The 24448-nt window shown below is 39.1% G+C and overlaps 1 protein-coding gene across 5 annotated transcripts in view; it reads left to right on the top strand.

Annotated features, from left to right (window-relative positions):
* The window catches only part of LRRC43 (leucine rich repeat containing 43), a 36640-nt gene extending 14060 nt beyond the window's left edge, over positions 1-22580 (top strand). For 3 of the 5 annotated variants that reach the window (XM_074205549.1, XM_074205551.1, XM_074205553.1), the window contains 11 exons: positions 1521-1781; positions 3666-3776; positions 5674-5813; positions 8202-8440; positions 9111-9298; positions 10257-10354; positions 14330-14471; positions 14907-15095; positions 15451-15630; positions 16575-16620; positions 22379-22580. In XM_074205549.1, coding sequence (XP_074061650.1) covers positions 1521-1781; positions 3666-3776; positions 5674-5813; positions 8202-8440; positions 9111-9298; positions 10257-10354; positions 14330-14471; positions 14907-15095; positions 15451-15630; positions 16575-16620; positions 22379-22506 — 1722 coding nt within the window. In that variant the 3' untranslated portion in view covers positions 22507-22580. The remainder of the gene's footprint in view (positions 1-1520; positions 1782-3665; positions 3777-5673; positions 5814-8201; positions 8441-9110; positions 9299-10256; positions 10355-14329; positions 14472-14906; positions 15096-15450; positions 15631-16574; positions 16621-22378) is intronic. The other 2 variants (XM_074205552.1, XM_074205550.1) reach the window with 2 other exon arrangements.
* The last annotated feature ends 1868 nt before the right edge of the window (positions 22581-24448 follow it).

The following is a 24448-nucleotide window of genomic DNA, read 5'->3' as shown; positions in this document are numbered from 1 at the left end:
GCTTCATTTTGCAAGCCAACAATTAAAGGGCTCAGATAAAAGTCTGCACTGGTGAAAGGGAGTTGTTCATCTCCAGATAATCTTTAGAGACAAGTAACTGGCAGGCTGCTACTGCAAACAGCTGTTTATAATAAGAGAACCAAATTTGGTAGCAATCTTCATGTTAAAAATCTACCTCATCCATATTTCTTTAAGATGAAAAATTCTTAACTTCTTTTTTTTTAGGTTTTTTTGCAAGGCAAATGGGATTAAGTGGTTTGCCCAAGGCCACACAGCTAGGTAATAAGTGTCTGAAGTTGAATTTGAACTCAGGTCCTATTGACTCCAGGGCCGGTGCTCCATCCACTGTACCACCTAGCCACCCTGAAAAATGCTTAACTTTTGATGTTAAAATGTTCAGTTTGGGTAGTACATGTTTGTGTGTATAACAACGGGTGGCTATGTGGTTATGTAGTCCTTAACACCTGCTTCAAAGAAGGATATTCATATGTTCTCTTTTACATTGTGCTTAGGCACCAACATAAATAATAGCAAACAAGCATTTATTAAGCCCTTGCTGTGTACCAAGCATTGACAGAAATAAAAAGATGAATAAGCTGAGTATCATAGAACAACATTCCCCATTTTCAGTTGAGTGAAATAATTAACAGTTACAGCTATGGGGCAGCTGGGTAGCACAAGGAGACAGAGCGTGTAGACCAGATCTCAGATACTTTCTAGCCGTGTGATCCTGGGCAAGTCAAGTAACCCTAATTGCCTCAGTTTCCTTATCTTTAAAATGAGCTGGAGAAGAAAATAGCAAACCAGTATTTTTGTCAAGAAAATCTCAAATGAGGGGTGGCTGGGTGGTGCAGTGGATGGAGCACTGGCCCTGGAGTCAGGAGTGCCTGAGTTCAAATCCTTTGCCTTGCAAAAAGAAAATAAACCTAAAAAAAAAAAAGAAAATCTCAAATGGAATCAGGAAGAATGAGACATGACTGAATGACAACACCGCTATATATGGCTGGTAGTGTTTTACTTCTCCTCACTTGTTTATTTCTACTATAGGCAATAGACCTGAAGTCATGTATTTCCTCCTCTTCCAGGTGCTCCATATCCTATCACTAACCAGTTTAATTCTTCTTTTGAAACAACTCTTGCACTCATCTCTTTAATCATTTTAATGGCTATCACATTAGGTCAATCACCCATCCTTGACTTCTCCTTCATCAGTAGTTGCCTGGAGTCCTGAAGTGGTGGCCACACTTCAGCCTGGGTGAGATAAGCAGCCTAGCCTCAAAAAACAAATTATATCAAATCCGACCTCAGACACTTAATTACCTAGCCATGTGGCCTTGGGCAAGCCACTTAACCCCATTGCCTTGAAAAATCTATAAAAAAAAATTATAAATTGTTTGGTCAATGGCTTCCTGTTGCCTTGGTTTCTGGTTTCTCAATCTGGCATTTAAAATCCATCACCAGTAGGGCCCCACACATTTCCCAAAAAAACTTGCCCTCTTATCTCTTCCTTTCTATTACAGAACAAAACTCTATTCTCTCCTGAAAACTTGAAATCTTGGAAAAGTGGCTTCCCTAAAATGCCAGAAGATGTGCCCCCTGAAGAGGAGACTGTGGACACTCTGTTGCGGTTGGTCCAAAGTGCAAAGTCTCCTTGGGCTCAACCAGAAGATTCAACTATGGAAGACCAATATCTGCGAGAGCTTGCCACCCAAAATCCCTTCATCATTGATGATGCCTTTCTCTATTCTTATTACACATCCCTCCGGGTGGTGAACAAGGGGGTAAGTATCGGTGACATGGAAAGGCATTAGGAGATAGAGGTTACTATTATAAAGCAGGGAGTGGGGGGAGGGTCCTCCTTCCAAGAATCATTGGTAAAATTAAGGACAAAGAAGGGGAAAATAAAGGAACAAGTTTCCAGAGAGCCTAGAATCACCAAGTTCTAATTCTGCCATTATAAAAGTGACCTTAGGACCTCTATATTGGGAAAAATAATGTTGATAACAAATTGAGTAAGATTTTCTTAGAACATAACAAGCTAGTCTTAACAGTAAGCTCTACTCCTCTTCTAGGAGTGTTGAGTTTGAATACATACTTCTGTGTAACCTTGAGGAAATCACATCTTTCTAGGCCTCAGTTTACTCCCCTGTAAAGGGGTTGAACTCCTAGTTCAGAACATATGATCATCTGATCTCACTTACCCAGAAGAATGAGCTACTTACTTTGTTTATTCTTCATGGGTCTGTTCCCCAGACCCTTGGAAAGAATTCAGTTGTACATGCCAGGCTAGAACCAGCCAGACTCCTTCCCTGTCCACTCTGTGAACAATTCAGATTTATAAAAACTCAGTCTTAGGGCGGCTAGGTGGCGCCCTGGAGTCAGGAGTACCTGAGTTCAAATCTGACCTCACACACTTAATAATTACCTAGCTGTGTGGCCTTGGGCAAGCCACCTAACCCCATTGCCTTGCAAAAAAAAAAAAAAAAAAAAAACCCTTACAAAAAACTCAGTCTTGGGAAAAGAGGACATTTTTCACACTTACTAATGAAAAATTCATTCTGGTTGTATAGAATTATGACTAAGCTTGTAGACTTTATAGAGGCTGAGAGTTAAATTAATGGCTTATCCTCATTTTATGCTGAGTCACTGGGATATTTTTTTTTAAAAAAGGCATCTAGGAAAACGCAGAGTTGGGAAAGACATGCCCCTTCCCTCTAAAATGGACCATATCAAAGCCTTTCAATGTTCAGGAATCTGATCCTTCCCTTCTCCTTTACCCTTACCTACCCTCTCCTGAAATGTCTTAGTTTGGATATGTGTATGATGATGTTTGTCCTTCATTTTTGAAAAAGACTATGACATCAGGGAGGTGATACCATGAGAAGCACGTGAATTGGATTTGAGTGGGGGGGGGTGCGCTATGTTACGTTCCCAGTCTCACTTTCTCCTCCAGAGTCATCTTGGTCCAGTGGCCAGATAAGGATCTGGACAACTGGAGATGGCCCTGGATATGAGGCAATCATGGTTAGATGACTTGCCTAGTATCACACAACTAGTAAGTGTCAGTGTATGAGGCCAGATTTGAACTCAAGTTCTCTTGACTACAGGGCTGGTGCTCTATCCACTGCACAAGTACAGGTCTTGTCAGTAAATCAGACAAACATGTACACTTTACATAGAGCTAGAGAAGGGAGAAAAATGCAAAGTACCAGGGAGGAATTTAACAATCTTATGAAAGGCATAGGACATATAAGGGCAAAAGAACATGTCCAGAAAAAATAAACAAAACAGATGGCAGCTGACAGATTGTAAGGAACTAAAGATCTGAGAAAATGCTGCTGAAGCATACATTTCCTGAATCCTCTCTCATACCTCTTCTCATATATTGGCTATCCCTGGAAATTCATTTCACCCTCCAAGTGTCTCTTGTCAACTGTGGCATTACAAGTTTTGGGGGGTTGGGGTTTTTTTGAGTTTGTAGTGTTCATAAACAGTCGTGAATTTATTTGAAAGGACAGTTTTTTATTCCAGGAAGCAGCTTGGGATCATTAAAAGCTCTGTGAAATTTCTTCAAACATGCTCCTAACTCCATTTAGAGAAACAAGAATGTTAAAATAGTCATTAGGATGGTTCTGGCTTGTGTTCTGCCCTCCCATATCTTCTAGATTACTGTAATTGATGAGGAAGTGCTGAAGTACACTAAGCTTGAAGAACTGATATTAAGTGCCAACCGAATCAGGGTAGTGGAGCCAATGAATCTTCCACCAACTCTTAAGGTAAATGGTTGTTAACATTTCGAATCCTTGAGCCAGAGCTGTGGGAGGCTGTGCCCTAGACATGCTGAGAATCATTCAGTCCCATTGGGCATCCCTGAGTCTCTTTTAAAATGTGAGTGGATTAAATCTGAACCATAAGCAGCTTCTTTAAAAGCCATTCCCTGGGGCAGCTAGGTGGCATAGTGGATAAAGGACTGGCCCTGGAGTCAGGAGTACCTGGGTTCAAATCCGGTCTCAGACACTTAATAATTACCTAGCTGTGTGGCCTTGGGCAAGCCACTTAACCCCACTTGCCTTGGAAAAAAAAAACCTAAAAAAAAAAAAATAAAAAAAATAAAAGCCATTCTCAGGTTCAAGTTTGGAGGCTAAATCTTAAGAATATTTGACTTAGTACCAACAGAGTGAGGAATGTGGTTCTGCAACTTGCTGAATAATAGCTGAGCCAAACTCCAGTGGAAGAGGCTTCCTGGAGGGAAGCAGAGCTCTCTCATCCTGCCCTTGCTACTTTGAAGGCCTTCTAACCCCCCCCCCCCCAATTCCTTTGATTTTTCTTGAGATGATCATCAGCTCAAATTCAGAAATATGCTCCCCACCCAACCCCCAAGTTTTTGTTTCCTTCAAAAATGAAAACATATTCTAAAACTGCTATTATTCCTCTCCACAATGTCCTCCTGCTCATCTGACCAATAAAATCTGTTAAATAATACATTTATCTTTCCAACTATATGCAAAGATAGTTAACTACATTCATTTTTTGGTAAAATTTTGATTTCCACATTTTTCTCCCTCCCTTTCTCCCTATTCTCCTTGAAAGCAAGTGTTCTGCTAAAAGTTATACAAACATAATCATTTATTCAATATTTATTAAGCTGCTATTATTTACAGAGACCTAGGCTAGATGGGGAGGGGGGGGAGCTATAAGATCTAGTTAAGACCTCACCTTCCTTCATAATGACACAGTATATACCTCATGGCCAAAGGACGCTAAGAAGGAAGGGACTCTGGGCTCTCACAAACTTGGATCCCTGTGAGGGGATCCAGTGCTTGCTGAACCCTAAAAAAGAGGGAATCATTTTCTCTTTCTCTCTGTCTTGGCCCTCAGAAATTCCAAGGAAATACCTAAAATAAAACTTAAGGATGGAACATATAAAGGGTCTCCCCAAAATGTACACAAAGAATCTAGAGTGTAAGAGAATGAGTCTTAATGAATAAAATATTGTAAATTGCCTCCCATAAAAAAAGGCTTAAGATAAAAAAAGTTCCCAGGTGAACATGAACCCATACAAAACTAGACCACATCTCCATAGATATGCCGAAGTTCACCTTCTCTGAGAAGCATGCTAGAGTTTGAATTTAACATTCAGAAATCCTCAAATTGCTGCCAAGGCTGAATAGGCCCATTTTTTCAGGATTACTGGTCATTAACTAACCCTCTCTGCCTCACCTTGCTTCTGCTGGCTAATTAGTATTGCCCTTTGATTCTCAAAAACATCATGGTGGGAGGAGTGGAGGCTCAGGATGAGGATAGAAGAACCCACCTCCTAAAATTCAAGGAAGGAAAAAGTTTCACCAAAGAAGTGGCTAGTTTCACAACTCTTACAGACTACCACAGGGAAAATATTCCTTCTCTAGAGAATGATCTTCTCTGGACTTCAATTGGTGAATCATCAATCATTGGAGCCCAGCCCAAGACTGTGTCCAGAGTGATCAGCAATATCCACATTCAACAAATTCCTCTTGCAACAGATAGAATAACTATATCAGGTCCCAGGTGGGACCATTTTTGAAAAAAAAAACACCTTTTCTGAGTTTCCTGGGTCTCTGAAAAAGGAAGGAATTTCTGGGTTTGTCTTTCTTCCTAGTTATTCATTGCCTCTGTGATATTCTCCTTAACCAGGTTCTGGAGCTCTATGGAAATGAGATGACCAGTATCCAGTGTCTGTGTTCACAACCCCCACCAGCTCTCCAGCATTTGGGTTTGGGTCATAATAGACTTCATGGCCTTCTGGAAAGTCAGTTTATCACATCCACCTACTGGTAATTAAGGACCAAATGTTAATATTTTTTGGCAGATAAAAGTTTGATTTAGGTCTTTTTGTTGCCACTTCTTGGCTTATGTCTAAATTTCAAATTTTTATTTTTCATCCAACCCACCAAATGAGGGAAACCTAGAAAACAATAGCAGATTTAACAGAAAGTATTTTATATCAGACACCTTGCTATTTTTTCCATGGAAAGATGCTGTGACATATTACACACACTGGTGTGATACATTCTTTATTTATTGAGCACACTGTGTTCATGGTTATATAATAGTTCTTATTTATGATCTTTTTGGTGGGTCAGCCATGGAGAATTCAAAATCCCAGGGCATTGTGATGGAAGACCAGTGAAGGAAACCATGTTAAGCAATCTGAAAATAGTGCAATTGTTTTACCTCTCATTAGGTAGAATTTCCATAGTTTAAGATCACTTTTAATCCCTCTTCCATAGTCTGAGTAATTGAATTTCTAGATAATCACAAAGATGACCAGGCAAGTATTTGATACCCTAAAAGGGTAGATTGACCTTGGCAAGCAAGTCTCCTTGTTCAAAAAAGACCTGTTGAACTGAATTTCTTAGGGGAAAAAAAAATACTTTGATTAGTGGAAAGTGCCAGTGAACCCAAATCCTACTCTATGACCATAACTTCTGAATTCCTTCTCTTTTTCTGTTGACCATTTACCAGGCTCCTGTGTAACAGATTAGTTTATAACCATTAGTTTATAACCAACCCTCCTTTCCTGGGCCTTAGCAAAATTGCTAAGAAAAAAAGCAGTCTGAATAATAGAATGAGCCAGAGATAATTCATATATGAGATATATCTCTAAGCATTGTTTCAAAATTTAATAAATGGAACATATATCTCACATGTTCTTTTGAAGAATGCAGTCCAAGTGACTGATTGTTCCTGTGCCCTTCATAGACCAACTTCTGACAGTGTCATATAGGAGCAAATGTCATAAAAGGGAAGGAAAGATTAGAGTGAGGATATTTATTCTTTAAGAAATTGTTAGTATTTAGTGTAATTGTAAAAGATAAGGTACTGATAATCTGTTTGGTGTTGAGGGTTTTTTTGGGAGGTTGTTTTTTTTTTTTGCTTTGATACTTAGAGCTAAAATTTGTTTCATTTTTAATTTGTGTCAGTGGGAAAATCCACCCTCTGCCCATTTTTTCCTCTCCTTGCCCTCTTCTTTGCCATGTCCCCAGACTCAGTCCTTGAGAAACTAATAGTCTTGGCTTTCTGACATCTTGACTGACCTCATATTATCTATGACCAGAAAGGACTTTGATCTTATGGGCAGCGGTGTCATCTACTTACTCCTCCAGACTTTGTGATGTGTATGGGAGAAGCATGAGCCTTACCTTCTACATTAGTCTTAACAGCTTATAACAAAACTTCTCAGAGGTTTGGCTTGTTGCAAGGGTAGCTAACATTGACACAGAGCTTTAAGGCTGACGAAGTGTTTTTCATACTCTCACATCTCACAACAATCCTAGGGGGTGGGTGCTATTCTTAGACTCATTTTAAGATGAAGAAACCAAAGCTGGCAGAGGTTGAATAACTTGTTTAAGGTTACACAGTGAGTATCTGAGACCAGATATGAACTCAGGTCATTCTGACTCCAGGTCCAACTTTCCATTTTCTTGCTAGATCCTCAATTGTCTCTTATTCTGCTATCCCTACTACTTCAACCCTATTATCCTTCTCTGGTCTTTTTCAATCAGCTAAGAAATACTGAGTGAAAGTCTATGTATCAGGGTTGCAGATAGCATAGGGCTAACCCAGAAGTGTGTCGCATTTCTGCACCTCTGTCTATCTAGAAAAGCAAATGAACAAGGGATGATCAGAGTTAGAATGGGATGAATTGGAAAGGGTACACCATTTTAAGTCCAATCCTACGAGCCTTTATTAAGGATCTCTTGTGTTTGTGGCCCTGGAGGACACAAAGACAATGAAAAAAGGGGTCTACCATGGAGTAGTTTACATTCTATTGGATTAAGGATGGTGGTTTTTAAAAGTGGTCCAGGGGGGCAGCTAGGTGGCGCAGTGGATAGAGCACAGGCCCTGGAGTCAGGAGTACCTGAGTTCAAATCCAACCTCAGACACTTCCTAATTACCTAGCTGTGTGGTCTTGGACAAGCCACTCAACCCCCATTGCCTTGCAAAAACTTAAAAAAAAAAGGGGGGGTCCAGGTTAATATCTGCTATATCTACCTGTTGATGTCACAAATCTCCTGCAACTAGAAATTACAAAGTTCAGCATGTAGGTAGCCAGCCATACTGAGTTGAGGGAGCATTGCTTGAACCAGAGAATTCCTGGTGTTTCGATATGTCAGCCTGCCTCACTATTTGAGTTGACCCTGAGCTGTTTCATCTTCTAGGCCTAACCTGGTATCCCTAGACCTGGGCTACAATGAGCTGACTGAGCTGCGTTACATGATTGCTGGTCTGTGTACGCTGCCACAGCTGAGGTTACTAGTGCTTCAGGGAAACCCTCTGGCTCTGGTGCCCCATTACCGCGGATACACCATAGACTGCCTGCCCCAATTGTTTGTGCTAGATGACATCTCTGTCTCCCCTGAAGAGAGGTATCTGTTCCAGGGACTCAGTTGCAAACTAGGTAAGGTGGAGGAGGAGGGAAAGGCCCCATCCAATAATCCTCTTTTTCTCTAAACACTAAGAGGCTGAAGCAACCAGCTAGCCCAGTAGATGAGAGGAAGACTTGAGTGCAAATTCACACCTCAGCTATGTGACTGTAGACAAGTCACTTATCCTCTGCTTCAGTTTCCTATCTGTAAATATTAGGGTGGTTGTGAAAATCAAATGAGATAACACTTGTAAAGTTTTGCAACCTTGAAGGAGCTTACATTAATAAAGGTTTATCATCATCCTCATCATTATTTTCTATTCTACCACAAGTCCCCCAACAGGATCAGATCCTGCTAAATTGCATCTGAGCAATGTGTCCCACTTCCACAACTAGGGGAACTCCCAGATTTCCCCTTTGTGATCAAGTTTGCTTTTGGCGGATGCTATGAACCACTCCCAGCCCAGAATATAGCCCTGTAAACAAAAACCTTCCTCGGTGCTTGGTAGGCTTTTCACTGACTAAAGCTTACCCTCTAGTGGCCAGTGCCACAACTACATAAAGTTGGGATTCATTTTGGGGGAATAGGTTAGGTGGTCGAAGACTTCCCCCCCTTCCCTCCCTCTTCCAAGCACTTCCCTGGCACCATGAAGATCCCTCCATCCCCAGATTTTGTAGACTGACACCCACCTCCCTGCTACAGGGCTTGCCGAAGAAGCAGCCTATATAACTGTGACTGTGAAGAATGTGACAGGCATTTTGGATTCTTCTATCTTTGACCCAGAACCATTGATTGAAGGTCCTTTTATTGTTTATAACTACTATGTGACATATAATTTTGTAGAGGATGAAAAAGAGACTGGGAAGGAGCATGCAAATACTGTGGAAGAGGTGAGTGAGAGTTCTTTTCTAGAGTGAGGATGTCAAGGGAAAGGGAGGGAAACCCACCCCAACATCCCAAAGGCAGCTGGGTGACTCAATGGATAGAGCTCTGGGTTTAGATCTATAAAAAGACTTGAGTTCAAATCCAGCTATGTGACCCTGGGAAATCCCTTGAGAAGGAAATGGCAAAAACTGCTCCCATATCTTGGCTAAGAAAATCCCATTAACAGTATGGCCTACAGGGAGTGGGACATGATTGAACAACAACTCAGGCCCCCCCAGTCACAAATATCCTTCAGATGGGCAGCCTTGTCTTCTTTTCCTTTAGAGGCCAAAGCATTGCCTTTGCAGTTAGGTGGCTTCCCCAGGGGAAACCAGAGAGGGTTTTAACATGGTTGGGCTCCTCCAATTCATGGCCCCACTTGACATTCCTGTGGCAACCAATATGGTAGATGGTCTTTGGTTTACCCACTGACTTCCTTAGAAATCAGTCATCTTCTGAACTATGGATTCCCCACAGAAGTCCCACCAGATCTTTAGAATTAATCTAGTTGTACTTAACCAACCCCCACTAAGAGGAATTAGTTGATGTAAGACCCTGCCCACCCACAGGTCATTGATTCAACATTGAACTTTGCAATTGCTTACTTAATCCCTGGTCTTTGTTCAGCTATTTTCAGTCATGTCTGACTCCTCGTGATCCCATTTGGAATTTTCATGGCAAAGCTACCGAAATGGTTTGCCATTTCCCTCTCCATTTTATTTTACATATAAGAAAACTGAGGCCAATAGACCTCAAGTGAAGTGACTTGCCCAGCGTCACACGGTTAAATATTTGGGGTCAGATTTGAACTTGGAAAGAGTAGTCTTCCTGACTTCAGGACCTGGCTTGAATTCATTTCAATTGCTTTGGGTGAAACCTCTCTTCAACAAGGCACTGTGGTCATCTTTGTATGTTTTCCCCTAGCAGGTTAAAAAATCCACCCCAAACCCATTATCGTCATCAACACTTATCCAGGAGGATAAAGAGCCTGGGGAAGATCCCTGGCTCAAACCTGCTCCAGGGTAAGGATGGAAACCATTGGGTCACTAGAGTTTAAAAAGGTCCAAGATAAAGAAAAAAAAATCTTTATTTTCACTTAAGTCTTATTATAATGAACATTTCCTTCAATTATTATTATTATTGTTATTATTATTATTATCATTATTTAAAAAGTATGTTATTCTGAGAAAGGCTCTGGAGACTTCATCATACTCCCAAATCAATCTTATAAACCTTGATCTTAACCTTCCCTTAAAAGATTAACAACTGGGCAGCTAGGTGGCGCAGTGGATAAAGCACCAGCCCTGGAGTCAAGAGGACCTGAGTTCAAATCCAGTCTCAGACACTTAATTACCTAGCTGTGTGGCCTTGGGCAAGCCACTTAACCCCGTTCGCCTTGCAAAAACCTAAAAAAAAAAAAATTAAGAACTTCTACCCTAGATACCTGCAAGGTCTAACCATGTGTCTCAGGATTCTCAAGTAGAATTATATTCCTGATTCCTTTTTACACAGACTATTCAGTCTCCTCTTCCTAGTATAGTCAAATCTTTGTTAGCCAGAATTATCAGGGAAGACAATAAGGGAGTAGTTTGAAGCTAATTATATTTTTTAGTTTGCTGAGATTTTGAGCCAGAATTTTTAACTTTTTGTTGTTAAATATTATGAGGGGAAGGTTAAATCAAATATATGAGCCTAGGTAGAATGAACCTAATCTTGTATTTCTAAATTTTTTTCTGGCATCAAAATTCAGACTCATAATAATAAAAATGATTGTATTCTATTTAACCACTGGGGTACTAATGAACAGTGTCCTAATGATGGTCAGTAACAAGGTCTGATTACTATCAACCCACTGATCATCCCTTGTGACTATACACACTAAGAGCAGAGGTCTCTGTAATAGTAAAACTGTCTCTAGTCCTCAGAGAACTGGGTACCTCTTTCCCCATTCCTCTGCAGTTTAGGGGTAGATTTGATAGGTTATTATTTCTTGGCATGCCCACACATGTCAGAAAATCTCTCTCTCTTACATTTCAATTAAAGTTATTCACAAAAGAGCAACATCATGGTCAAGTGATGTCTCTGCTGGCTAGCTCCTTCTCTTTCCCATCTTCAACTACCCTCAACAGCTACATATCAGCTAGTAAAGAACAGGGCAGGTTTTGTGCCATTTTATGTCAAAGGTTCCCCCTTAATACAAAACATCTCTATATTCTCTGAAGACCTTTTTCTTTTCTGGCTCTTTGACTCCACCCATGTGGTATCTAGGGACAACAACACCTAGAATTTCCCTCAAGGATTAGCCTTTAACAAAAGTTCCCATTTACAAGCACCTGGGCTCACAAACCTCAGGAAAACATTTTCTTTAAAAAAACATAATAGGGAGGCTTGAGCAAGGTCTGGGGATAGATAATCAAGGTGGTTTGTTTTTTTTTATAAAATCTTTCTCCTTGGGTCCTTTGTCTGGGTCACATGCTTTTTTCCCACCAGGGGCTCTTGGTAGGCCCTCCTGGGACCCATAGCTGCTCCCTGACTGTTGTTTTCTGCTTCTGGTAATTCAGCTCTTAGCACCTACTTTTTGTTCTCTTCAGCCCCATTTCTTATAACTCAGCTTCTTTGCAGATTTCTGAGGCTTCAGAGGCAGTGTCTCCATTCCTTTGGAAACTTTATTTCATAGGTTAAATGCTATGTATGCTGCTCTTTAAGCCAGAGGTCTTTCAGTATGCTTCTCTCAGAAATACAACATACAGAGATAGCCATAGCTTTGGTCTTTTCAACACCCCTAGATGCCATCACCCATAGAAAGAACATTTGATGTTACCAAACTGTGAAATTGCTTTATTACATCATAACCCATCACTCCACCTCTTCTTCTGCCTTGCAGTCTTAAAATCTGTTCTTTGATATCAGCTGGACCTCTGATCTTTTCTCTCCTACCATCACTATCTTGACCTTTTGGTGCTTCTCCCAAGGTCCCTTACTCTAGCACTGATCTTGCTTGCCAAGCCCCGGGGTTGGATTACTCCCACTGTCTGTCATCTTTGCTCCTACTCATGTGCTGTTGAACAAAGATGAAGAAAACCCATAAAACCATTTTGACTGGATCCTCTACAAATGTATTTGACATAATTTCAACTAGGTTGAATTGAATTCAACTGGGTTGAACACCTCCCAGCCTTATTCCTTCTACACTTTCCTAATTGACTCAACATCCCACTTACTATAGCCACTTTTCCAAATATTTTCATCCCTCCTCTAACCTACTATGCCTTCCCTTCTCCTCATTCTTTTGAGGGCCTTGACTTATATTTTTTACACACACACACACACAAAGAGGGGACCATTAGCTAAGAGGTCACTATTACCCCCCCCCCTTCCTTTTCTTTCATCACTCAGCTGCCTTCCTTAACTTTTTTCTACATCACCACTGTTTCAGAAGTGGCCTTCTTTCTTTTTTGGAGGGATTTAGTGATTTGCCCAGGGCCACACAGCTAGTAAATCTGGAGTCACATTTGAACTCAGGTCTTCCTGATTCCAGGGCTGGAGCTCTGTCCATTATGCCACCTAGCTGCCCCACTCTTCCTTTTGAAATGTGCAGAGGAAACCTTCTACTTGAGCCTTGGATTTAATTCCATCTCATCTTTTCACACAGATCACCTTCTCTATATTATCCCCACTCCCACTGTCCTTTAAGGCTCTCCCTAAGCCCACCTTGATCATGCCATCCCCACTAGCTACCATCCTGTATCTCCTCCTCTTTATGCCTAACCTCTTTGAGAAGGATGTCTGTATTCAGAGTCTCTCCTTCCTTTCCTATTACTCTTCTTCAACTTCTGCAGTCTGGTTTCTAAAAGCTAAAATCCAAACCAACTAAAATTGCTCTCTCCAAAACGACCAATTATCTCACCCCCAAATCCAATGGCCTTTTCTCCATGCTCATCCTTCTTGACCTCTCCATAGCCTTGGGTGATCTAGGTCACCCTCTTCTCCTGTCTAGTTTTTTTGGGACATCCTCTCATACTTAAATGTGTTCTCAGGTAAAGAGTTTAAAACCTTTTGACAAAGTTATTAAATTGCTTCCTTCCTCTATCCTCTCATCTGTACCACTTTGTTCAGGCTAGTGTCCTTGTTCCCACCTTAATGAAAAATATCATCAGTCTTTTTTTCTTTTCTTTTTCTTAACCATCAATTCTGAAAATGTCCTGCCCTGAAATCTCATTATAATCAAAGGCCTAAGTACTTTCTGTAAGTAAACTCGGTAAAAATTTAAGACAGAAAATACTAGAAACTTCTATAAGATCAATTTGGATGCTAATCAGACATAGAACAAGAACATCTCAATCTAATCAAAGTTATTCCCTATCTCTGCCCTTGGGTGGATTAAATTGTATAGAAAAAAATGGCTTTCCAGGGGTTTTCCATTTTAAGTGACTGAAGTTGGGTTAATAGTATAGAAGAAGTGCTCGTGTCAGAGATATTTTCAAAAATTAGACAGATTTCTGTCAGTGTGGATTTTCTCTCTAGAATTGAAATCATTTAATTAACAAGATTGGCTCTGACAGGCTTGTTTCCAGAAAGCAAAATACAGAAATTTTCTTCCATTTTCTACATGTTATAGGAAGCTTCTTACAATGCAGTAAAATGATAATAACCAAACTCAGTCTCAGAGAGCAAATGAGAAAATGCATCTCTAACCTTCCTTAATACAGAACTGGAGTGTATGGGTATGACTAAGTGAATGTTCTATCTTGCTGAACTTTCCTCTTCTCCTTTAAATTTTTTTTTTTTTAAATAAAGGATGAGTTTATTGGGTAGGGAAAGCAAGAAGGAAATGTTTGAAAAGGAAGATGATGTTAAAAAATGTTAATTTTTTTTTTTTTTTAGAAAGCTTGTCATTTTCCCCACCTGTACCCCATAGTTGATATGCATAGCTGCCCTTTTTGATGGTCATAGCTATGGTTATGTGATATCTTCTTTTGCCTTCTCTCTCCCCAAAGGTCAATTCTCTTTAGCACAATACGAAAATCTTGGGCCAATGTTATTGAGTATAATTATAAGAAGAAGCATACTCTGAAGAACCTGGGGCCACTGAAGGCCTTCTTGTTGTTAGGAACTTGCATTTCAATAGTGGAGGAAAAGGTAACTTTTTCTTGTAGGAAGGGAGTGGTGTTTGGGTGAGAACTCAGCTTTACTATCCCAAATATTGAGCTGTGCCTGAGAGTGACTTGATCTAGGGTTGTACTACGGAATGTTCTCCATCTTCTTACAAAACTGGTTTCCTTAGTGATGTTCCTAAAAGTTGGATAACCCCTTATTCACCAGGAAGGGACACAGTTAAGGGATTCCTTACTGTTTACTGAAACACAGTGATCTAAGAGGCTTTCTGAAAGTGTCTTTTGTCTTTTGAACACAGTCCCTGGATCTTAATAAGGGCTTATTAATTGAATGGCTGAACCTTTGGTCTTCCTGAGAGCCAAAAAAGCCCTGCAAGGGCTCCTCAGACTATTAAGCCTAGTGAATGTTGGAGGAGGGTGAGTTATGGAAAATTCATTAGAATATCTCTGATTTCTCTAGATAGTTTCTTGGCATATTATTCCTGCTCCAGAGGAGAGTCCTCCAACTAGCAAGAAAGGAAAAGGAGAGAAGGAAAAAAAGAAAGACATGAAGAAAAAAGACAAAGACAAGAAGGAAAAAGGGAAAGAGGAGGACAAAAAAGGGAAAGGGAAAGAAAAGGAAAAAGAAAAAGCCAAAGTAATAGGGAAGGTAAGTAAAGATAATGGACTCCTGGCATTCAATGATGGGGTAGGGTCAGAATGTGTCTCCCTGTTTCTCTTTTGTGGATAATTGAATGTTAACTCTTCATTTCGAATAAAATTTATCATCAGTTCTCTTTTGTGAGTATTTTAAACTCAAATAGATTTATTTTTATCAAAGACCTTTTAAGTCTTTATAAGATTTTCTATTAAGTCATATGATATATAAAAGATTCTATTTTTATTGAAATTATAGAAATCATTTTCCTAATATTAAATCATCTTTGCTGTGTCCCACATGATTTTCTCCTTCAAACTCTTTCCAGACTCTGCTGAATTCTAATCCTTCTATTCTTTCTCCATAGGAGAAGAAAAAAAGGAAGGACACACCTTATGAAGTTCGACAGGATGCCCCCATCCTGCGAGTCTTAGGGAGTCAAGTGATCAACCTGGAGCCCTTGCTCTCTGGGGAGACCCTGGTGGCCTCTGTATGCAATTTTGGGACAGTCCGTACAGCTGAAATTGACAAAATGACCTTTACAAGGGTATGGTCACTGTTTTTCATCATCAGCCTTTGGCCAGCCCACCAGTTCATCTCACTTCCCCCCCACACACACACACACATATTCCTTAATTTACAATCTGCCATAAAGAAGGTCAAACCTATCAGAAAGTAAAAACTGGACTTCTACCTATCACCACAAAAATATGAGAAAGTGTGTTTTCCTAGCCTACTCTTCCTCTGATCTGATTTTTTATATTTTAACTAAAAGAAGCCCACTTACATAGAGGAGAGAATCTATAGGGAGAAAATCAGACAGGCAAAATAAATATTCCCCCACAACACACAGGAGAAAGCAACCATGAACCAAAGCCCTTTACTGACCTTAAATGCCAAGTCTCTAAACAGATGGTTGAGCCAAGAGACACAGAAGAGGAAGAAAGACTGGCACTGAGAGAGGAGAAAGTCAAGACCAGATAATTCATATAGACTTACCATAATTGGTTCCATTCAGATCTGCTCTAGAATCATAATCATGTAATTTCAAGTTTCAAAGGGACCCTAAAGAGTATTAGAGAGATTAAAGACCTTAGAACACAGATGTCAAATCCTGAAAGATCTAATTCAAGGACCAGCTAGTTGGCACAGTGGATAGGGCACTAGTCCTTGAGTCAGAAAGATCTGAATTCAAATCCAGCTTCACACCTTTACTAGTTGTAGTAAGCCACTAGCAAGTCACTAAACTCCATTGCCTCAAAAACAAAAAAAAAAAAGAAAGAAAAAAAGAAAAGCTAATCTATAACTCCTTTTGAGGAAAGGAAATTCAACTAAAATTAAAAACATTCACTAAACATATGCTATAGTAAGACCCAGAGAGGAAAATGAAGTGTTGAATGCTATATATAGTAAATGGGAGAGCTAAGACTAGACCCCACCCAGAGTTTCTGCCTAATCATTCTTTAAAAGATCCCTTTTTGCTTTTTTTAGGACCAAAAGGCAAAGATCAAGAAAAATATAAAAAAGGTGGACAAAGGTAATAAAGAAACCAGTATCTATGGATCTATGGTGAACTGTATATATGTCAGGTTCTCCTGTTAAAATCTAAGAGATGGGGCAGCTAGGTGGCACAGTGGATAGAGCACTGGCTCTGGAGTCAGGAGTCCCTGAGTTCAAATCCAGCCTCAGACACTTAATAATGACCTAGCTGTGTGGCCTTGGGCAAGCCACTTAACCCCACTGCCTTGCAAAAAAACTAAAAAAAATAAAAATAAAAATAAAATCTAAGAGATGATCCATGCCCAAAAGAAGCTTACTTTATGATTTGGAATAGAAGAAAAACTCACAGGAAATAAATTTCTAAATTACTATCAAATACTTCATTGGAACTATAAAGTCAACAGTGTAGTTCTACCCTCTAAAAATTTAGATTGCAACCATTCATGCCTGCTTGAATGTGTACAACTAAGTCATTCTTATATCATCTTCAAAATTGGTGCCTTCCTCACTCTCTTGACCTTAGGAGAATACCAATGGTTCACAAAGTGGTCAGTCAACCCTTATACGGACCATGTGATCAGTTCATCTTTGCCTAACATAGACTTCTCTGATGACATCCTTGTCATTGTTTCTCTTTCTCTGTATCTTTTGCCTGCTAAAGCCCACATTACCATTGTCCTTTGAGTGATCCTCAGTATAATGTCTTTGAAAATTATAATTTTCTATTGCTTACAGCCATATAATACCTCCAAAAAAATGTCAACATTAAAAGGATGGGCATTTGTTAAGCCTGTCTTGTTGTTCTGCTAAATTCTAGACCCAACTCATTGTCCATTTTTAGTATTTATTTGTAGTATGAAAATATCCTCAAAGATTTCTTTCTAGTACAGATTCTCTAATGTGGTCAGATGAACTTTCTGGCAGCTCTCTCTACAAGTTGGACCAATGAACAAGCTCTCTAAGTAACTGGACTATGTAGAAAAATGGGCAGTTTCATTCCTTTCATTTTCAAGTGAATAGTTAAGTCAAAGACTTCATTGAATTTGTGGTACTAATTGATAAGGCTCCTGATGTAATCTGGGGTTTGATATAACCCAGCATGATGTGCAATCAATCTACAATCAAGAGCATCTAGAGAACCACAATCTATATGGAAGCCCTCTTAGATGTAAACTCTGTTCTAGCTCTTCTCCCATGACAATCTATACTTTGGACAAACATATAGATTACTATTTCATTTGATTTTAATGATCAGAGAGTTACAATTACACTAAGGTTAAAAAAAAAGCAGGAACAAGAAAAATCAAAAGCAATACTAAACTCATAATAGTAGAGTTTTATTGTATTTTTCCTCCTGTAACTCACTTAACATTTTCTTTTAAGAATCTGGGTACTATGCCTTTAGGTATATGTTTAGTGCCGATAATACTTCATTGTCTATGATTCCCTTTTAGCAAAATAAAGTTTCCCCAATTATCTATTTTTTTTTGCAAGGCAATAATGAATAGGGTTAAGTGGCTTGCCCAAGGCCATACCCAATTATCTTTTTAAATTAGATCTATTTTTGCTTTTTTCTTTATCTGAGATCATGATTGCTACTTCTACCTTTTCAACCTCAGCTAAAGAATATTAAATTCTGTTTTAGTCCTTTGTTTTAATTGTTTATCTTTGTTTCAACTCTTTAACAACTCTTCAAGTCTTTGGATTCTTATTTCTTATCCATTTCTTATCCATTCTGCTATCTGCTTTCATTTTATGGGTGAACTCATTCCATTCACATTCAGAGTTATTATTACTATATTTCCTTCCATCCTATTTCCCTCCCATTTATCCATGTGCTGTTCTTCCATTGTACTTCCTATTCTAACCTGTCTAATCTCTTTCAAATTCTTTGGAGTTCTCATTTCATTTGTAATATCCTTTTTAAAATCTCTTGCTGCATCTCTTTCAGGAATTCTAGTTTGGTTATAACAATCTTTTGATAAGACCAAACTCAGAATTTCTAACATATTAAAACCTGCCCGGCCTTACTCTGCTTGTCTTATCGTTTGCTGCCATAGAGTTCTGATAGTATCTGCTCCATAGATCCAACACTAAGTTGGATCCCCAAACCTGAGTTCAGGTTGTTTTGAATTCATAATATGCAATATTTTATCTCTCCTTTAGTTCTTTTCTCTAATGTGTCGCCATCCATGTGCATCCTAATCTTTCCAATCTGCTACATTACCACAATGACAAGGTTGGTGTTTGAGCTGAGTTTTGAAGGAAGTTGGGAATTCTAAGTGATAGAAAGGAGGATGCAGGCATGGAGCATGACCAAGGCATAGATACTAAAATGGAAGATGGTGCATCAGAGTAGATGAAGCATAAGGGTATATAGAAAAGAGGAATGTCAAGAGTGGAAAGTCAAATGAGGCCAGATTATGAAGGATTTTACATGCCAAATAGAAGAATTTATACTTGAGGAAAGATAAATAAGGTAGAAATGACAAAATTTGCTAGTGAGCTGTGTGTGTGAGGTAAGCAAGAGTGAGACTTGAGAATGACCCCAGTGTTTTGAACTTGCATGATTGGGAGAGTCATTGTGCCCTCATTGGGAATATGCAAGTTTGAGATAGGCTGGATTTTGGAACCACCTAAATAAATTATTGATTAAATTACATTCCAGAGACTATGATATGACAAGGAACAGTTTGTGTTTATTATCCTAGAGAAGAAATGTTTTAAGAGAGACAAGATAGGGGTAGCTAGGTGGCGCAGTGGATAAAGCACTGGCCCTGGAGTCAGGAGTATCTGGGTTCAAATTTTGTCTCAGACACTTAATAATTAGCTAGCTGTGTGGCCTTGGGCAAGCCACTTAACCCTATTTGCCTTGCAAAAACCTAAAAAAAAAAAAGAGAGACAAGATAATTTGGTTTTGAGTATTTGAAAGGATGACATATGAAGGAGTGATTTGACTAGTTCTTTGCCCCAGGCAGTAGAATTTAGCTCAATGGATATAAGTTTCAAAGATAATGGAATAATCATCTGTCCTAGGAGCAGTGACAGCTTTATCATTGAAGGTCTCCAAATGGGCAGAGGCTGTTGAACATTCTTGTTCTTGGATATTCTCTTCTCTCTAGGTTTTTACTGGTCTTGAAGAAAGACCTGGCAGGCTTTAAATATGCTAGACCTTACCTGGTTCTCCTCTTCCTCAGTCTCCCCAAACTTCAACCAAGTCATGCCTGCTAACTGTAGGCATTGCACAAGACCCTGTTTGGGGCCCTCTTCTCTCAATAATAATCTGCTTGATGATCTCATCAGATGCCATGCATTAAGTTGATTTCTTTATGCAATTACTTTCAAGATCTCCTGATCTCTGGTCTGACATCTCCAACTGCCAATTGAACAACTTGAACTGGTTGTCCTTTAGATGTCTTAAGCTCAACACTGTCCCCAATGGAACTCATGCTTGTTCATCCTAAACTCTCCCCTCCTCCAATGTTCCCAGTTACCCAGACTCACAACCCAGGAGTCATCCTTAACTACTCCCTCTTTCTCACCTCATATCCAATCTGTTGCCAAGTCCTACCAATTTTTTTTCATTTTTCAACTTTTATTTTGTTAAAAAAAAAGTCCTTCCTTCCTATGATCTTTTTTCTTATTTTCCAATTACATTTCAGCACTCATCTTTTTGTAAGGAATTTGAGTTCATTTTTCTACCTGTCTCCCTTCCCTCACTCCTCCTCCTGACAGTGAGTAATCTGATGCAGGTTATTCATGTATAGTCATATTTATGATATTTCCATATCAGTCATGTTGTGAAAGAAGAATCAGAACTAAAAACCATGAGAAAAGAAAAAAAGTTTTAAAAAGTGAAAGTCTGCTTTCAGACTCCACAGACTTTTTTCTGAACATGGATGACATTTTCACTGAACTGCTAAGCCAGACTAAGACCATCTTAGTTGATCATCACACAATGTTGCTATTAAGGTGTACAATGTTCTCCTGGTTCTACTCACTTCACTCAGCATCAGTTCATGCAAGTCCTTCCAACCTTTCATGATTTCTTTTTTTTTTTTTTTTGGTTTTTGCAAGGCAAACAGGGTTAAGTGGCTTGTCCAAGGCCACACAGCTAGGTAATTACTAAGTGTCTGAGACTGGATTTGAACCCAGGTACTCCTGACTCCAGGGCCGGTGCTTTATCCACTAAGCCACCTAGCCACCCCATTTCATGATTTCTTAACACATTCATATATCATAATTTGTTCAGCCATTCTCTGCCAGTACAAAAAGAGCTGCTATAAATATTTTTGTACATGTGCGTCTTACTGGATCAAAAGGTATGCATAATTTTATAGTCCTTTGGTCCATATGGCTCTCCAGAATGGCTGGATCAGTTCACAACTCTGCTCAGAGTGCATTTGTTTACCCACATTCCCTCCAATATTGGCTAATACAACAAAAATGATCAACCTGATAATTGTGAGGTAGCATTTCAGCAGTGTTTTAATTTGTATTTCTCTAATCAGTAATTTAGAGCATTTTTGTACATAAATCCTAACAATTATAACTTTATAACATCCCTCTTCTCCCTCAATATAGGTGTTCAGCTGCATCTTGCAATACTGCAGTAGCCTCCTGGCTGGTTCCCTGCCACAAATTTCTCCCTGCCAGAATCCACGCTCCACCCAAATGTTAATTTTTCTAAAATACCAGTCTGATAGTCACTCCCTCTCCTTATCCAGTAAATTTATAACCCAGCTTCTCCCTGCCCTCCCAGTACTGCTCATATCTTAGTTCCCACTATGACCTCTACAATCCAGGGATGTCAGTCTCTTAGCTGTTCCTCCCACATGATGCTTCAATTCCAGACTAAATTCTTATGGTCTCCTATACCTGGGATGTTCTCCTTCCTCATTTCTTCCCCATCTCAAGTTTCCTAGCTTCCCTGGTTTCCTTCAAGGGCCAACTAAAAAAAAAAACCTCTGACGAGTTTTTCCCAGCTCCCCTTCCTCTAAGATTACCTTAGCTTCATCTTGTCTATATCTTGTCTGTATGTAGTTGCTAGCATGTTGTCTTCCCTCATTAGATTGTGATCTCCTTGAGAACAGGGGCCTATCTTTTTTTATCTTTTGCTGTATTCCCAGCACTTTATTTATTTTATTTTTATTTTTTTAGGTTTTTGCAAGGCAAATGGGGTTAAGTGGCTTGCCCAAGGCCCAATTATTGCTTGCCCAATTATTAAGTGTCTGAGACTGGATTTGAACCCAGGTACTCCTGACTCCAAGGCCGGTGCTTTATCTTTGTTTCAACTCTTTAACAACTCTTCAACTCTTTGGATTCTTATTTCTTATCCATTTCTTATCCATTCTGCTATCTGCTTTCATTTTATGGGTGAACTCATTCCATTCACATTCATAGTTATTATTACTATATTTCCTTCCATCCTATTTCCCTCCCAGCACTTTAAATGCTTGTTGACTGACATGACTGACTGACTGACTGACTAATATTTGGAGAAGGACCAATGTAAACCTTAGAAAGGTAGGAATGAATCTTAAACTTACTCTTATAAATGCAAACCAACCAGCCTTGAATTTATTTAAATCACCTGGTTATATCCTCAGGCTATACCACCACTTGGATAAAGAATTTTCACTAATTTATGCCCCACTAGGTAAAGATCAAGTGGACTTCTGGGGCCAAGAGGAGATGATGATCATTTCCTCTGATGTGTGGGGAAGTGAGTTAGGAGATGGTGGGAGGGAAGGACCACTTGATTTACAGTTAATGTACTTATCTTTTGTTCTCAGACAAAAAGAAAGAAACCACAGTGTATGAAGAAGCAGATTACAAGTCAGATCCCCTGACAGTAGATGTGCAGATCCAGCTGTGTAACTTCAAGTCCCTGGCAGAAGCAATGGCTAAACCCTCCTTATGATTCTCTGCCCTATTCTTTGTTCCTTGGACTTAGGTGATAAAGATGTTTAATTATAAAGGGTTGCTTTGGTTGTAGCAATGGTTTCAAATGCATTTTTTCAAGACAACTGCTGCCACCCACCAACCAGGACCATCTCCTATAAGCCTGGCAGAAGTCACAGCCTTAGTAAGGGAAGGCCAGTGAACCAAACTACTGAATACACCACCATCCTGAGAAGGGAGGCTAGCTGCCACCAAACCTATTTGAAGTGATTGATTTCAAACCACTACTGTGTGGATTGAAGAACGGATTGATCACTCTGCATTTTGTAGTTTGATCCAAAGAATTATTTCAGCTGTAAGGCAGGGCACTTTTCAAACTCAGTGTCTCGGGGACAGCAAGAAATTTCCTGGCCAAATTTTACTAGGATTGGAAGAGTCTGAGAATAAGTGACATCTTAACAAAGCAGGTGCTTTTCCCAGAAATAGCAATTTCCCATGGGAAAGCTTTTCCCCAAGTTCCTTCAGACTGTTAATAGTCTACACTTAGCCCTGCATAATAATGGATGCCAGGCTTCTCAAAGTTCCTATACAAAATAATAGATCTGAAAACCTGAGTTCACCATCACTTGATTTTTGTGTTTCTAAATGCACAAAAAGATCATCTAGTAGCCTCAAGTTATTAGGCCAAGTACCACAGATCTCATTTCTTTGGGAGGGTTTGACAGAAGGCATAGGAGAGGCACCAAAGACCAAACAACCTTAAAGACTAAGACAATGACACAAGGTCATGAGCATATAGACCTCTCTCATGACTTAACCTCCAGATTACCATTTCTCATAGCACAATTTTATCCCATCACAATAATATCCTACAAAGAGACAGTCTCTCAATTTCCAATTCTTTGCCACCACAAAAAGATCTGTAAATATTTACAGGTCATTTTTCTTTGATCTCTCTGGGATATAGTACTGGTGGTATGTGTACAGTTTTATAGCCATTTGGATATAGTTCCAAGTTGTTCCACTAACAGTGCATTAGGGTCCACATCTCTTCCAATATTTGTCATTTGCATTTTCTGTCAGATATAAGAAGCATTTTTCATACTGTGGATAGCTTTGATTTCTTCTAAAAACTGCCTGTTAGCTTGATCATTTATCAATTGGGCAATGGCTAGTATTTTTATAAATTTGGTTTCCCTACATATTTGAGAAATGAGGCCTTCATCATATTTTATCTACATTAATTTGGTTTGTGCAAAACCTTTTTAAAATATGAATGTAATGAAGTACAATCATTCAAAAAAGCCTGTAAAGACTTCCATGAACTGATGCTGAATGAGATGAGCAGAATCAGAAGAACATCAGTGATTGATCAAGGACAATCCTGAGAAACATATTATGGAAAATCCATACACATCTAGAGAAAAAAACTATGGCATATATTTTCATTTTTTAAAAATTTTTGGTTTTTTTCCTTATTTTTCCCCCATTATTTTGAATTCTTTTTACAACATGACTGATATGGAAATAAGTTAAACATGAGATGGTACATGTACAATCTATATCAAATTCTTGCTGCCATGGATATGGGGGGAAGGGAGGGTGATAGAATAATGTAGAAAGAACTCAAAAGCTTGTTAATAAATGTTGAAAACTATCTTTGCTTATAATTGGAAAAAAATAAAAATTTCATACGCAAAATTATTCATTTTACTTCCTGTGATCCTCTTTGTCTACAAATTCTCTTCTCCCCTCAACTTTCAAAATGATCTTTCTAAAGTTAGATCTGACCATGTTATTTCCCATCTGATAAATGAATCTGCCATCTTGTTGGCTACACAACTTGCAAATACCAGAGATTTTTTTTTTCATATTTCCAACTGGGTGAGAGAATATTTTTTGTAACCTTAGACCAGCCCATCAATTTTCTTTTCTTTGGAAATAAATTAGGATTTAGAATT

Source organism: Macrotis lagotis, chromosome X (assembly GCF_037893015.1).
Source record: "Macrotis lagotis isolate mMagLag1 chromosome X, bilby.v1.9.chrom.fasta, whole genome shotgun sequence".
Classification (NCBI taxonomy): domain Eukaryota; kingdom Metazoa; phylum Chordata; class Mammalia; order Peramelemorphia; family Peramelidae; genus Macrotis; species Macrotis lagotis.
The sequence above is the reverse complement of the archived record's forward strand: the minus strand, read 5'-3'. Positions and strand labels throughout refer to the sequence as shown.